Below are 13,936 nucleotides of genomic sequence, written 5' to 3'. Positions count from 1 at the left end.
GGCGGGTGAACTTACATTTGTATGGGCTGTGTCCTGCTCTCACACAAAGGGATGATATACCCCCTACTGTACATCTGGATCAAGGGCTGGAATTAAAAGGGAGTGTTGTGCACTTGTGAGGTTTCTTTTTAAGTGCCCCCTAGATCAAAGACATTTGGAGTATAAGTACAGGGGCTCTGACCCCATGTTTGGAGAGCACTGTTGGAACTGGGACAGTTGCTGACTTATGTTTTTATTTTCCCATCAGTTGCGTTTCATGCCCTGATGTTGTGGTGTATGTCAGGATTTGAATAAGATGCACAGTACTATGCCACTTTGCCTTGCCTTGTTTAGGAGAACGAATACCAGATAATTTGACAGCATAGTATGCACACTATTCCATGATGATGTTGTTTTGTCTATGTGATATGTACAATGTGCTATATATTATTATATAATCATGTGTAGAGTCTCTTTTGTGGTGTATTCATTGTGTTACTGGTGTGAATGTGTTGCGCCAATGCTTTACCATCATCATCATCATCATAGTCTTTATTCGAATTAAAAGTAATTCATACAAGACACAAACATATACATAAGACAAGAGTATAAAATCCAATTCACTAAGACTATACAGAATTTTGCAATAAATAATTAAAAAAACAGTTTTAAATTGAGAATTAAACATATCAATTGACTACAGATGAAGCAAAGTATTAAAAAAAAAGAAGATAAAACAACCGGACAATATAGCGTCCCAGAATAGAACCCTATGAAAGTGGCGCCTCTGTTCCCCGTATAACGTTACACCTTAAGGACCATGCCCATCCCAGGTATTTAGCTAAGGCGCTTGAGTGGACTGGAAAAGTGCTTGTGCTTAAAATCCTAACAGCGACAGCAGAACTCCTTGTGCCCAATAATTTGCACAAAGGAGTGAGCCACCGTCGTCTGGGATTCACATAGACCGGGCAAACAAACAAAAAGTGGGCAATAGATTCTTTTGTGTCACCACAACCAGGACAAGTATCTTTGCCTATACCAAACCACCCACTAGTTAGGGACCTGAGTGGTAGGGAACCTGCTCTAAGTTGGAAATAGAGTTTCCTGTCCCTAGGTGAGGTGATCAAATCCCAATAGGGTTCAAAAAGTGGAGTGGCCTTTGCCTCCAAAAAACAACTAGTCATCGAAGAGGGGGCAGAGTCACTCCACACCCTATGATCTACCTTCTCCCAATAAAGCGTTTTCAAAAGCTTCTTAGAGGGAAAAGCAGCAGTAGCGGGGTCGCTCCATAAATCTGTCAGTCCCAAATCTGTCAAAGTATCCCGTAGGTTCCTAAGCCACCCTATCTTATGAAACTTGTCGGCCTGCATTACATCCATGATACCCATTGCATATGGCCGAAGCTCTGGCGTAGTCCACAATCTCCTCCAGTATAAGACTGGACGGAGTTTGGCCAAATCCTTGAGGGCCTTGCTTCCTAGGTCATAGCGCAGTGGGACCAAAGGTGTGCTTTGTGGGAGACCTGTTATACAGCGAAAGAATTTGTTTTCAACAACTGTAAGAGTCGATAGTACGTCAAAACCGCAGAGCTCTGCCCCATACAACACTGCACTAAGGGCCTTTGCCTCGTAAACCTGGAGCACGGGCTTAACCGGCTTGGTGGATGATTTTTTATGCTCTTTGATCAATGTTCCCGTGATCTGTGAGAGTTTCAACGCAGAAATCTCCAGGTGTCTATTCCACTTATTGTTATCTGACACGTGGATGCCCAAATAGGCAAAGTTATTTACCTCCTCGAGGACTTGGCCATTCATTGTAAGTTTACCTGTTCTATAGCTTGAGTGCGGGTTGAATGTCATGAGCTTGGTCTTGGTCACATTGACCTCCAATCCATGTTTGTTACAAAAGTCTTCAAAGACTTTCAAAGCTCTTTGCATGCCACTCGGAGTTTTTGATACTATAAGGGTGTCGTCGGCAAACATTAGTATTGGGGTAGGAACTCCAGCCAACTTTGGAGCATTGGTGCTAGTTTGAAGCATATAGTCAACTATGCCATTAATATACAAAGAGAAGAGTGTAGGCGCCATGGCACACCCTTGGCGCACACCACGCTCGACTGGAAACTCGGGGGTTGTGTCCCCCAAGCCTCCCCACTGTATTTTGGCAAAATTAGGTTCGTGGAACCTCCTGATTAGAGTCAGGAGTTCCATAGGAAGGCCACGTTTTGCTAGTACCCACCACAGTTGTTCACTAGGGACGAGGTCAAAGGCAGCTCTTAGATCTACGAAAGTGACATAGAGACTGCCTTTGCCTAACGTGACTGTCTTCCAAAGCAGTTGTTCAAAGCGGAACACCTGGTCCACGGTGCTGGTAAATTTTCTAAAGCCTGCTTGGAGATTAGAAAGGATCTGATTATCTTCGATCCAGACCAGTAACTCATTCAATACCATCCTCCCAATAACTTTTTGGATAGTATCAATAAGGCTAATAGGCCTATAGTTTCCTGGAAGGGTTTTATCTCCCTTTTTGTGAATAGGAATTATAATAGCACCCCCCCACGACTTAGGTACCGGGGCACCTTCGGCCACAGCATTGGCCAGGAGAGCAATATACTTACTCCAGGGTATCTTGTTGTTAAGAAAAAGGTCAGATGGGACCCCATCTGCCCCTGGTGCCCGCCCGGCGGCTACACAAGCCAAAGCAGCTAAAACGTCCTTAGGACTAAAAGGGCCAGGCGAATAGAAAACATGTGGGGTTGTCCTCAGGCAACTATAGAGGGGGTCACATGCGTATTGAGGTTTAAAATACCCCAGCCAATCTTCTTGGATGACATGGTTTGAAGGTTTTTCGGGGGAGCCACCTCTGTTCCACTTGATCACATTCCAGAACAGTCTAGTGTCCCTGGCATAACAAGCCTCCTTCAGATCTAGATTAGCTTTATCTATACACTTCTTGTACGAGGACCTGGCTTGCTGAATGTATACCTTGTTTCCGCTAGAGACAGCTAGTGAAAGAGTACTTCTAGCGCGTTTACATTCATTATCATACCACCTCAGTTGCTTGCGCAGTGGCTTATTGCCCGTATTGAGTGCTTTACACATTGCCTCTGGGGATAAGCCTGACTGCTCTGTGCCAAGCTACCAGTTGGGTGAGCACAGGTTATCTTTGGTGTGTAACTTACTTGCCTTGTCTAGAGTGGTAGGTTCTGCCTGGCTAAGGTGCACACCATGGCCAACCAGCAACCCAGTTTATAATACAGACTGTATCTTCATCCTAATTACATCCACATTAATAATAGTTAGTTTAGCATGCTTTAAGTTGTACCTGCTGGTATAGATGCAAATGTATTGCCATTAAAAGGGAACAGAGAGAGTAGCCATTTGTGCACACATACATGGCGAACATGAACTGCTTTACAATTGCACATTTTATGTGATTTTTGAAAAATGTCTTAGGGCAGAGACCCACCAGACAAATACCGTACAGTTATATTGAAAAAGAATTGGACAGGCCAGGCTTAATTGAAATTTGAAATTGTGTCCTCTTTTCATGAAATATTTGGTTACACTCCTCGAGCTGCATCTTCAAATGTTCTCAATGTTTAGACATTATTAAGACCACAAATAATTTAACGTTGCACTAGCGTGTTTTTTTCCCCACCAATTTCTTTTTCTAGATTGATGAACCCTCCCTCATTCACAAACCTTCCCCTGGCCTTGAGTGAAGGTGGAGTTGAGCCAGTGTTCTCGATTGAAATTAATGCTGGGGTGTGGAACATAGTCTCACTTCTCAGGCAACAGTTTACATTTTCATCTATCATATTCAGGTCTTGCCTACTGACAACTTGTCGAAGACGTCTTGTACACGTTACAATGCATAGAATGGCTTTGGATCAACCCCTTTCTCTTTGGATAGGATGACTATCTTGCCCATATCAGTTTCCTTCTCTAGATCCAATTGCTTTCTGGAGCATAATTCCTTTACCATTCATTTGATAGGGTGAATTGCATCCTCCACCTGCTGACATGAGGAAACTTCTTTTAAATGTTTTAATTAGCGCTCCATTGGAGTGCGTGGCTTTCCCTAATCTCTACCCCATCTGCCCGTTCCCTCCAAAATGTCCCTACCTTCCTCTTGAGATTTGTCACTTTCCCAGACTTCCAGCTCTTCAGTTGTTCCCACGATTTCCTCACCACACAGTTTTTTTAACGCATTTATAATTTTTTCATTAAAATTATTTAGGTGTAGGGCTAACAGTTTCACAATTCAACCTGGATGCTTGCTTTTTTTTTCTTTGCATGCCATTGCACGCATATTTGAGTTTTTTAAATGTATTGTTCTAAAATGGCTGATCCATACCATAATGACCACTATTGCATCACGATTCACACACGTGCATCTGTCTTAGAATGCTTTTTTTCTTGGAAAAAACATTTCCAGATGACCACCCATGCATGTGTCATGTTGCAGCGACTGCCATCTTGGAATGTTCTTTCTAGCACAGAAAAAACATTCTAAGATTCCTGGATATGTGTGCATGTGTGCACATTTTTTATGCTGCACCGCTGGACAAAATGCATTTTGTTTTGTTTGTTTTGCCAATGCAAACAAGCTTTGAGAATACCACATAGATTGTCAGTCACCTTTTAAAAGTGAGCCCTATTGGCTTTGCCGATGTGTGTTCTCATTCTAGTGCTTTGAAATGATTTCAAGCTTTTTGTAGTGAGTGAGGAAGTAAGAAGACAATAATTCCCATTACCAGTGCGGAAGTTCGGACCGAGGCATCTGGACAGTATGCATTAAGCTTAAGGTGATTCCACCATGGCAGTTTTTGCATCCAGTTTTGCCTCTAAGCCGTTAATGAGGGTCATTTGTCAAAAGGTTGGTGTTTGCTTTTACTGGTGACAAACATTGAACACAGCGTGTGCCCTGATAGAGTTTGGAATCCCTTCCAAAGCAGAGAGCACGCAGTGGAGAGCGGCTTCTCAATATTAGACAGGGGTGTCATCGAGGATTCTAAAATGTGAGTGTGCATGGGTGGGGTTGGGGGGGGGTAGACATCCCAGTCGAAAATGGCTGGCCCTATATTACTGATGAGATCAGAGGGCGGATGGGAGGGCAGTATACAGACAGACCTGGGGGCGAGGTGGGGGGGGGGGGGGGGGTAATACCCCTCTCTGCCTACCCACCTTCCCACCACAAGAAGTCACACACAAAGTGTGTCTCCACAGCCTCCCTCGCATTGGACAGAGAGGGCGGCGCGAGTCCCGGCGTGCCCAGTTGTAAGCAGCAGGTCTTGTGCATCAGGTGTATTTGTGTGGCTGCTCGGCTCCCAGCAGTCCACAGCAGCGCTCGGTGCCTGTGCAGAGGCTGCTCTGGCGTCTACTGGAGCGCCTCCTCCTCCTCCTCAGCGAGACAGCTCCCGTCTCACGAGAGACTAGCGCGGATGCCTTACTGAACATGTCCTTTGAGTGACTGGCCACGATGCTGGACGTCTACAGACTGAGATCCTCGGCCGCCTTGCCCTTTCTCTGCATGAAGGTAAGCGCTGCCCGGAAGAGGGGCTTCTGTATGACGCGGCTGAATTCCCGCGCGCCTAGGGTTTGTGCGGGCGCCTCCTTCTCTCTTCAGGGGTTTGAAGGGTGTAGGATTCGTCCCTCTTGCCACTTTCTGATTAAAGGTTAAATATTTCCGAATCTTCTCGCTTTGTCTCAGAGCTTCTACAAGCATGGTACCTGTGACTGCTACAAGTCACGCAGCTTCAGTAAAAGGATTGAACACAAATGCATTGACTTTTGCAAGTAAGAGGAACATTGAGTGAGAAAGGGAAATTGCTTCAGTTTCTAAGAAATATTAAGCCCTTTTGGTGTATTTCTGGTGCTCTGTTGCGCGTTTCCCTTTTACTCAATAGAGTCAGAAATAGTTTTGCTGTAGCAGCAGAGATCCCCACCTCTGTGCTGCAATTTATTTGAATGTCTGCACCTCTTCAATTGGTGATTTCTCGCGGGATACTCTCTGAACTTCACTATAAAGCTATTGAAATTGAAAATATGTTTTATATGAAATAAGAATGTATTTTTATATCGCGCTGTAGGCCGCCGTTCTGTTTCCTAGCACTGTAAATACCAGCTGTTACAATTGTATAATGTATTGGTACTCAATTTATAAGTCTCTGAAGGGTGAAAGGGTGAGTACAACCTCCTGGGAATAAAGATCTTGACCTGCAGGTCACACCAGGTGTCACCAGTGCACGTCTAGCGCTTGTTGGCGTTTTGTTGACTGGTTTGTGTGATTTAAGTTAGTGAAAGACAGGCAGACATGTTCTACTGTCCCTTACTCCTTTTCTTCCAGTTTCTGATTAACAGATTTCCAGATGCTTCACATTGTGTGCAGTAAGCTGTTCCATAACGCACGTACCTGTGTGTGTGTGTGTGTGTGTGTGTGTGTGTCTGTGTGTGATGTATAACCCTCGCTGTGATGACTGGATCCTCATTGCATGGGTAAACACTGACAGAACCAGACAAACGCTATCTTTGAGGACTGCGCTAGGAGGTCCGGTCCCAGTAGTGTGTTTAGGTACTTTCAAGTGAGTGTATTAAAAATTGAAAAGTGCAGTTATATTTGCCCCAGCCCGCTTTATAACCTTCCCTACTATCAAAGCGCGCGTGGAGTTAGAATAGTAAACAAACACTTCATTACGGTCAATTGCCGGTCCTCATAATAATAGGTATGTTATGTTGTGTGTGTGTGTGGGAATGTTTAAATCACGCTTTGGGGAGCGGCTCTGTCCTCACAACGTTAGTTAACCTTGTCAGAACCGAACAAACACTATCTTTGTCAGGACCGGTGCGTTGTGAGGACCCGTCTCCATAGTGTATTTAGGTACTTTCAAGCAAGTGTATCAAAAAAGTGAAAGCAGAGTTAGATTTGCCTCGGTCCACTTTATAACCTACCCTGCTATCAAAACGCTCATGGAGTTAAAATAGTAATTACGCACTTTATTACGGTCAGAGGCAGGTCCTCATAATAATAGGTCTGGGGAGAGTGTGTATGAACGTGCGTGTGTGTGTGTATATATAGAAGTGAGTATGGAACATATATCTATGTAGAGAAAGTAGTGAGGCAGAGAGATAGGGTTAATTTGCTTGAGACATTTTACCCGAGTGAAAATTCCACTTGGTCAATTGCGAATGATTTTGATTGGACCTATTTGTACACACTGAACTATAGGTGTCTAGAGGAAAATCATGGAATTCTGTTGGTTCTCTCTCTCTCTCTTTCTCTCTCTCTTTCTCTCTCTCTTTCTCTCTCTCTCTCTCTCTCTCTCTCTCTCTCTCTCTCTCTCTATATATATATATATATATATATATATTCACTGAAAAAACCATAGGTTTCACACATGTTATAGTTAGCTGGACATTTCACTCGTAAAAAACCAATGAAATTCCACGTTATAGTTAGTGCAGGCAACTATAACTCACGCGACCGCAATCCTCTGCTGATGACATATGTGTCTTTATGAAAAAAAAATATTTGTAATATATGTATAGCTAAAATTTAATGGAAGAAGACATGGGCAAATAAGTGTCTAAATACAGTATTAGCATCAGCAGAGGATTGCGGTCGCGTGAGTCATAGTTGCCTGCACTAACTATAACGTGGAATTTCATTGGTTTTTTACGAGTGAAATGTCCAGCTAACTATAACATGTGTGAAACCTATGGTTTTTTCAGTGAATTTGCAAGGTTTTTTAAATGCTAATTCCTAACTATAACGTGTGTCAAACCTATGGTTTTTTCTGTGAATTTGTACGGTTTTTTAAATGCTAAGTTACTTTACGCCGTTCGTGCCGTGCGCGCCCACTTCACGCAGTTCGTTCCGTGCGCGCACGGTGCGCTTCGCGCATCGTGCGCGCACAGTGAGCACGCGGTGCGCTTTGCGCACCGCGCGCCCACTTAACGCAGTTAGTGCCGTGCACCGCGTGCCCACGTTACGCTGGATGGGCCATGTACGCACAATGCCCTTCGCGCACCGTCCGCACACGGAGGACATATTATGCGCTTCATTGTGAAAGGTTATCTATTAAATGTTCATTTAGTACATATGCCATGCACAAAAGGTTCCCTGCGGGCACCTTTTGCACACGGGGGTGGGGAGAATATGGATTTTGATTTTTTTTTTAATTTATTTTTTTCCGTACGCGTACGTTTAGCGCATTCGGAGTTTTTATAAAAAAAATATAAAATTAAATTTTTAAACTTGGAGGGCCTTCTGGGACACCCTGACCATGGCTAGGTGGTTAGAAGCTGTCTATCCTGCCCCTTTTCGTGATATCCAACTTTGTTTTTCCTCCCCCCCTCAGAGTGCGAGAGAGAAAATGGCGGCCGACACTTCCTGGTTTCGACCGATTCGAATGTTTACTAAGATCTAACTGCCAATCAGAATCGCGCTCGCGCACGGCACCGTACGCATACGGTAAGCTTACGGTAAGCGCACGGAGCGCGCTTACAGATATATATATTGATTTAAATGCTATTTTCTCAGGACCTACTGAACAGATTTACACCAGACCTACAAAAGGCACATCCTTGACCTGAGGACTACCTCTCTGCCAAATTTCAAGTAATTCTGTTCAGCCGTTCGGGCTGTAGCTGTGTCTAAAGGTCCTATGGAAAAATGCATGGGGAAAACGCGTTGGGACCCCCCTTTTTTCTCAGCCCCCGCTTGACGAATCCCCCCGAGACTTTCAGGGTAGGAGCGGAGCGTAGCGCCCCATTAGTTTTGAAAATTTCGCGAGGATTCGTCGACCGGCGCCAAAGTTATTCCAAATAGAATGTTGCGGATTTCCTATGGAAACAGGGTCCTAACTATAACTACCTACTGGCGACCGCCAGTAGGTAATATATATATATATATATATATATATATATATATATATATATAACAGACAACATAAACAATGATAACAGTTGTTTTAAGATTCCACTGGAAAGAGCTGGAATTTTCTTCGCAGCAGTTCAGTAAATATCAACATGCAAACAGTTCGGTCCTGATTGAACTATTTGTCGCTGGACGAGTGCAGCTCCTACCAGGATAAGCAGCAGCAGCAGTGCGCGCTGTACCTGTACAAAGAACACGCAGCCCAGTCATGGGGCGCAGGATGAGTGTTCTGCGCCCATTTGCTCGCAAAGTGCTCCAGAAATTACCCCTCTCCAACAGATGTATCTTTCTTGAATGACTGACAAGGCGAAACCAAGGCAACCAACAACAGCTGTATTTCCAAACAAATAATTCTTAGTCTGTGGAAACTGTATACAGTGAGAGGCTGAGCACAAAATCCTAAAAACTTACAGTGAACTCAAAGAACAAGGTTGTATCGTTTATAACAGTGGCTGCTGCAAAGTAATGCCTGGACGGGGGGGGGGGGGAGCTGATGCTTATTGGTAGGGGCTGTTTGTCTCTACTAGAGATAATTGCACGACGTTTTTAAGTCATAAATGTCAATCCTACTGAAAAAGAGTGAATTCAATTCAAGATATGTATTGGTCACTTCAAATTCAGTATTTGGTCAATAAACCACCAGTAGGTCAAACCCAAACACTATACGTATATATAATTCAGATCAGAATAATAATTACATTATTTATCTATAGTTTGGCAACATTTCCATTTTCAAGAACAGAACGTAGTGGCGCACAACCGTTGAGAAGCTTCACGCATGTTCATAGTAGATTAACCTAGGAAAGAAATAATTCAGGGCTTTTTAATTTGTATTCATGTATTAAAGTTATTATTGGGGAACCGCCTTTAGAAAGTAACGTCATTGTTTGAAGGTACGTGTTTCATTTGGAACTACCGGCTATCGATTCAGACGTGAACACTTGTACTCCTAACTTCTAAACTTTTTCATAGTGTGTGACCCTGGGCAAATCACTACTCACTGCGCCTATAAACCTCATTTAGGGACAACCCAAGGTAGCAGTTGGTATCGTTGGCTAGCCCTTTCGACCCATGGCAAAGAGGTAAAAATGGCTATCTAAGACTTGCTTACTTAGTGTAGTGTTGCCATTTTCCCACACCTTCAGCACCAAATAGGTAGGTATGTATTAATTTATTTATTTAGGAGTTTTATATAATGTGCTATGGGCAACCTTTAGGTAGCTTTAGAGTGCAGAATGCAACAGAAAGGCTAGTAAGTGACATTAAAAAAACTGTGCTGTCCAATCAATAATGAATGAGCTAAGTGGAGAACAGTAGACAGCCCAGTGATGTCACTGGAGGGGGAAGGGCGTGTGACCTAATTTCTGCTACCCTTGCACACCTATGCAATTTTTCTGACTTGGTTCTCTAAACTAGCAAATTGTGAGTGTCTAGAAACAGGCTAACCTTCACTATTAGGAATTACATTTAAAACAAGGATCGGCAAAGCCAATAGGTTTCGCCTATGTGAGAACTATTGGCTTTTCTTAGCCCATGCTCCAGACGAAAGATGGGGAAGTGAAGCTGGAACGCACTGCCCAAATAGGAGGCAGCCAATGAGAGTGAAAAATAAAGCCCATGAATGGTTCTAGCAAGCAATATTTCTCCTAAGTGAGAGCGAATGTACTAGTGCATTCGATGCCAAAGGCGAGACCCAAAAACTAGGCAGTGTAAAACTTTTGATGAATTACATTTAAGCCCTTCTTTAGAGGGACATTTTTAGCACAGCATTGATGGCCCTCATTATACGTGCAGGGCTAAATTCTAGTTCCTTTGGAAAATGCTTGTTTGCACAGGGATCATAATTACAAGTGTTGTGATAATGGTCACACCTCGCCATTTTCCCTAATAGATTCCGGCAGGTCCAAACTGTTGAAATGTATCTGGAGGATAGGGGTGTAAGGCCGGTAAAAAAGACAAAACGTGCTGCATTCAGTGTGTTAAATACCCATTCCACATGTTATGCCTCATTTGCAAGTAAAACATCGGAATAGGAGGTATGTTCCACAGTGGTAAATACCTCACCCCAGGGTATTGGAATGCACCATGTTTGGCATATGCCTCACCCTATTCCAACTACCTTGTGATGAGGATCTAAGAGCCGAGTTCTAACTGGTGCTAAATTAGTGTGCAAAACACTGAAAATGCCAAAATATGTGTTCAAATTCTTTGTGCCTGTTTCTCTACATTTTAGCACTATGAGTTCAAACATGCACAAGAGCCTGATATCGGCAGGCGCAAATGGTATCTGTGCCGGTGACATTATGCCGCTGAAACTAGCACCGAAAACCCTCCATTGCAGGATGACTTTTCGGTAACAAGTGCTGTGCTTATTCATAGCACAGCAGGGCTGACCCACGACTGTTAATTTCAGGCCTCAGTGGCCACAAAGCATAATTTCTAAAGCCCTGTGCTTTTATTTTTGCTATGATCAAGTAAACGCTCATGAATAGTGTCTGTTTTATGTTTTGCAAGCATTTCATGGCAAAATCATTTCATTTTTATTCCACAACCGAAACACAATGAATCTGTATGGAAGGGCCTAGGTGTAGGAGATGCCAGTGAAACTTCAAAGCGGCCTATAGACCCTCGACCAGAGAGATGAGCGACGCATAGCTTTCAATTCACACCTGAGGGGGAGCCAAGTCAGAATCATGAGCTGCCTTGTATATGGAAGTAGGGGCAGTTACAAAGTTTATGAGGCAGAGAAGTACTGAGAGGCAGTTCCAGGTGGATGGAGCAGTAAATAAGAATACTTAATCAGGGGTGGGGGTGATAACAGAGAGGGCTTGTACCACGCGCCTGCCATGGTTTACTGCTCAGTGACCAATCACAGTTCATGCTTGGTCTTTGCAGCTGGTCGTCAGCAGTGTGCATTAACAAGAATTACATAAGCAGTAAGGAGACAAGAGGCCCCGCGAGACTGCACCCTGGGCAGAGCAGGCAGCCATTTCAGTTTTCAAAGTAGTTCTTATCTACTAGAATTAGCAAAACACATTTAACGGGATGTGGTGGCCACAAGGGAAGCGCAGGCATAAACAAGTAGAACTCAATGTGTGAACAGAAACACAGTATACATAAGTGTGAGACGAGAGGACAGTCCTTGAGATGCAGCATTTCTCATTGCACAGTAAGAAGTGGACCGCGGGCTGTGTTCTGTAACAGGCACAGGGGAAGTAGCCAGAAACTTCCAAAACTTGCATAACAGAATATAATGGAAGATCTATGAGTAGAAAACATTGTAAAACGCTACTTTCTTGGTAGAGCTTTATGCGGAGTATGTGTTGAGTAGGAAGGAGGACTAGAGGACCATCACCAGCCACCCAGGGTGTAACAGTCCTGGCGGAAGACAGAGCACCACCCTTCAAAGCACCCTCATCAGTGCTTAATTAATAAAAGAGTAAGTACCAGGGCCCAAAGTTTTTCTTAGAACCTGTGGCTGGTGCTACTGAATGTTGTTGTGTTGAGCACCAAGAATGCGTAGTCTTAATTCCCCTCATTCGTCTTTAATCCCCCTCCAGACACTCCCTGTCTCTTGAACTCACTCTTTCAAGTTTTTTCCATCCCTGCATTCTTCCTTTGTCAATGTAATTCTGTCTTTCCTTTTCTCCTCCTGCTCCTTTCCTCCATTTGTGTTGTTTTCTCTCTTGCTCTGGATCAAAATCTTTTGAGGAAAAATAAGTGCCGGTCCCCAAAAATTAGTGCCTATTGGCCCCATCTGAAACTACCAGCTCAAATTAAGCACTGGCCCCCATTCTGCCTCAGGACTGGGAGCAGCTGTGACATATGGCAGTCTCAGCCTCCCACCCAAACATTCTGCGGGTGGGGATCCACCATTTTGCATTACGCCACTGCAGACATCCTGGGTCAGCCCTCATGAAACTTGACACCCCTTGCTTGGGACAGGAAGTCGTAAGCAGGTCAAAGTAAGAAGGGAAGAGGACCATAAAGGGGAGGCTGAATCCTCCATACGTGACTCCTTCATGTCCGGTGACCAGATGAACAAAGACAAGCCTCACCCTCTCAGTGTCCGTCAGTTGTTCCTGGCCAGCCCGACTATGTGGTTCAAAGAAAAGGCAATATGTTTCGAGAAAGCTGTAAATGATTTTGTCAGATTTTACAATCATTTATGCTGCTGGGCTACACAGCTGTACTACCTATTGGTACAATGGTTTGCTATTTTTCAACCAACATTTAGAATCAGTGGTGCTAGAACCAATTTCAGAGTGGAGTTGCGGCCATCAATGTAGCGTTCCTGAAATTATAGGGTTTTTACACAAAGAATAAGTGTAGCCAATGAGACATTCCATTCATCCGGAAAATGATGGAGATGTAGTGTTTGTCCAGTGGTACATTTTTCAATACAACAAATAGGACTAGAGAATGCTGTGGCAGGGTAATTCCACTTTACGAAGAGCTCATTTTCCACTGAAATGACCTCTTGAAATGCCCACTAAATTTGCATCAGGAATGCAGTTTCATCGCTATTTGCTTAAGTCGCAAAAACTATATATGGGAATTGGATTCTTGCACGTATTTATAATTTGTGCATCACACAGGTAAAGTGTCTTGGTTTGCTTTACTTCCAATTAAATAGTTTTTTACATCACATGTCAGAATTACAGAAGAAAGTATGTGCCTTATGTTTTCCTTCCCTTGCTGTGAATATATTTTAAAATGTTTGTAAAGTTCAGTTTACATGTTTGTACTTTTTATTGTGTGTTAAAAACATTTGCCATTTTCTGTACTCCAAGAAGCTTGTGATTTGGTTCACATGACAAAATTCCCTTGTAAATACCAATCTCCATATCAAGTAAGCAGCAAATGGGCAGAAGATAATGCCTGACATATGACCTCTGTTAACCTCACAGCAAATGCTACTAGATAAACACAAAATGTAAAAGTCTGTTTATGGCTTATTCTCATTCTGAATTCCAGCAAGGTTATTTTGGGGGTTTTAAATGGCCAATTTATTTAA

General features: G+C 43.4%; 1 protein-coding gene across 10 annotated transcripts in view; it reads left to right on the top strand.

Annotated features, from left to right (window-relative positions):
- The window catches only part of MCTP1 (multiple C2 and transmembrane domain containing 1), a 2,372,456-nt gene that overhangs the window by 532,833 nt on the left and 1,825,687 nt on the right, over positions 1-13,936 (top strand). The window contains exon 1 of one of the 10 annotated variants that reach the window (XM_085632485.1): positions 5,476-5,520. The exons of the other annotated variants lie outside the window; for them this stretch is intronic. Within the exon in view, the coding sequence (XP_085488611.1) occupies positions 5,515-5,520 (6 nt within the window). The 5' untranslated portion in view covers positions 5,476-5,514. Of the gene's footprint in view, positions 1-5,475; positions 5,521-13,936 lie in introns of those variants that run through there. 10 annotated transcript variants of the gene reach the window in all.

This window comes from Triturus cristatus, chromosome 2_1 (assembly GCF_964204655.1).
Source record: "Triturus cristatus chromosome 2_1, aTriCri1.1, whole genome shotgun sequence".
NCBI lineage: Eukaryota > Metazoa > Chordata > Amphibia > Caudata > Salamandridae > Triturus > Triturus cristatus.
The sequence above is the reverse complement of the archived record's forward strand: the minus strand, read 5'-3'. Positions and strand labels throughout refer to the sequence as shown.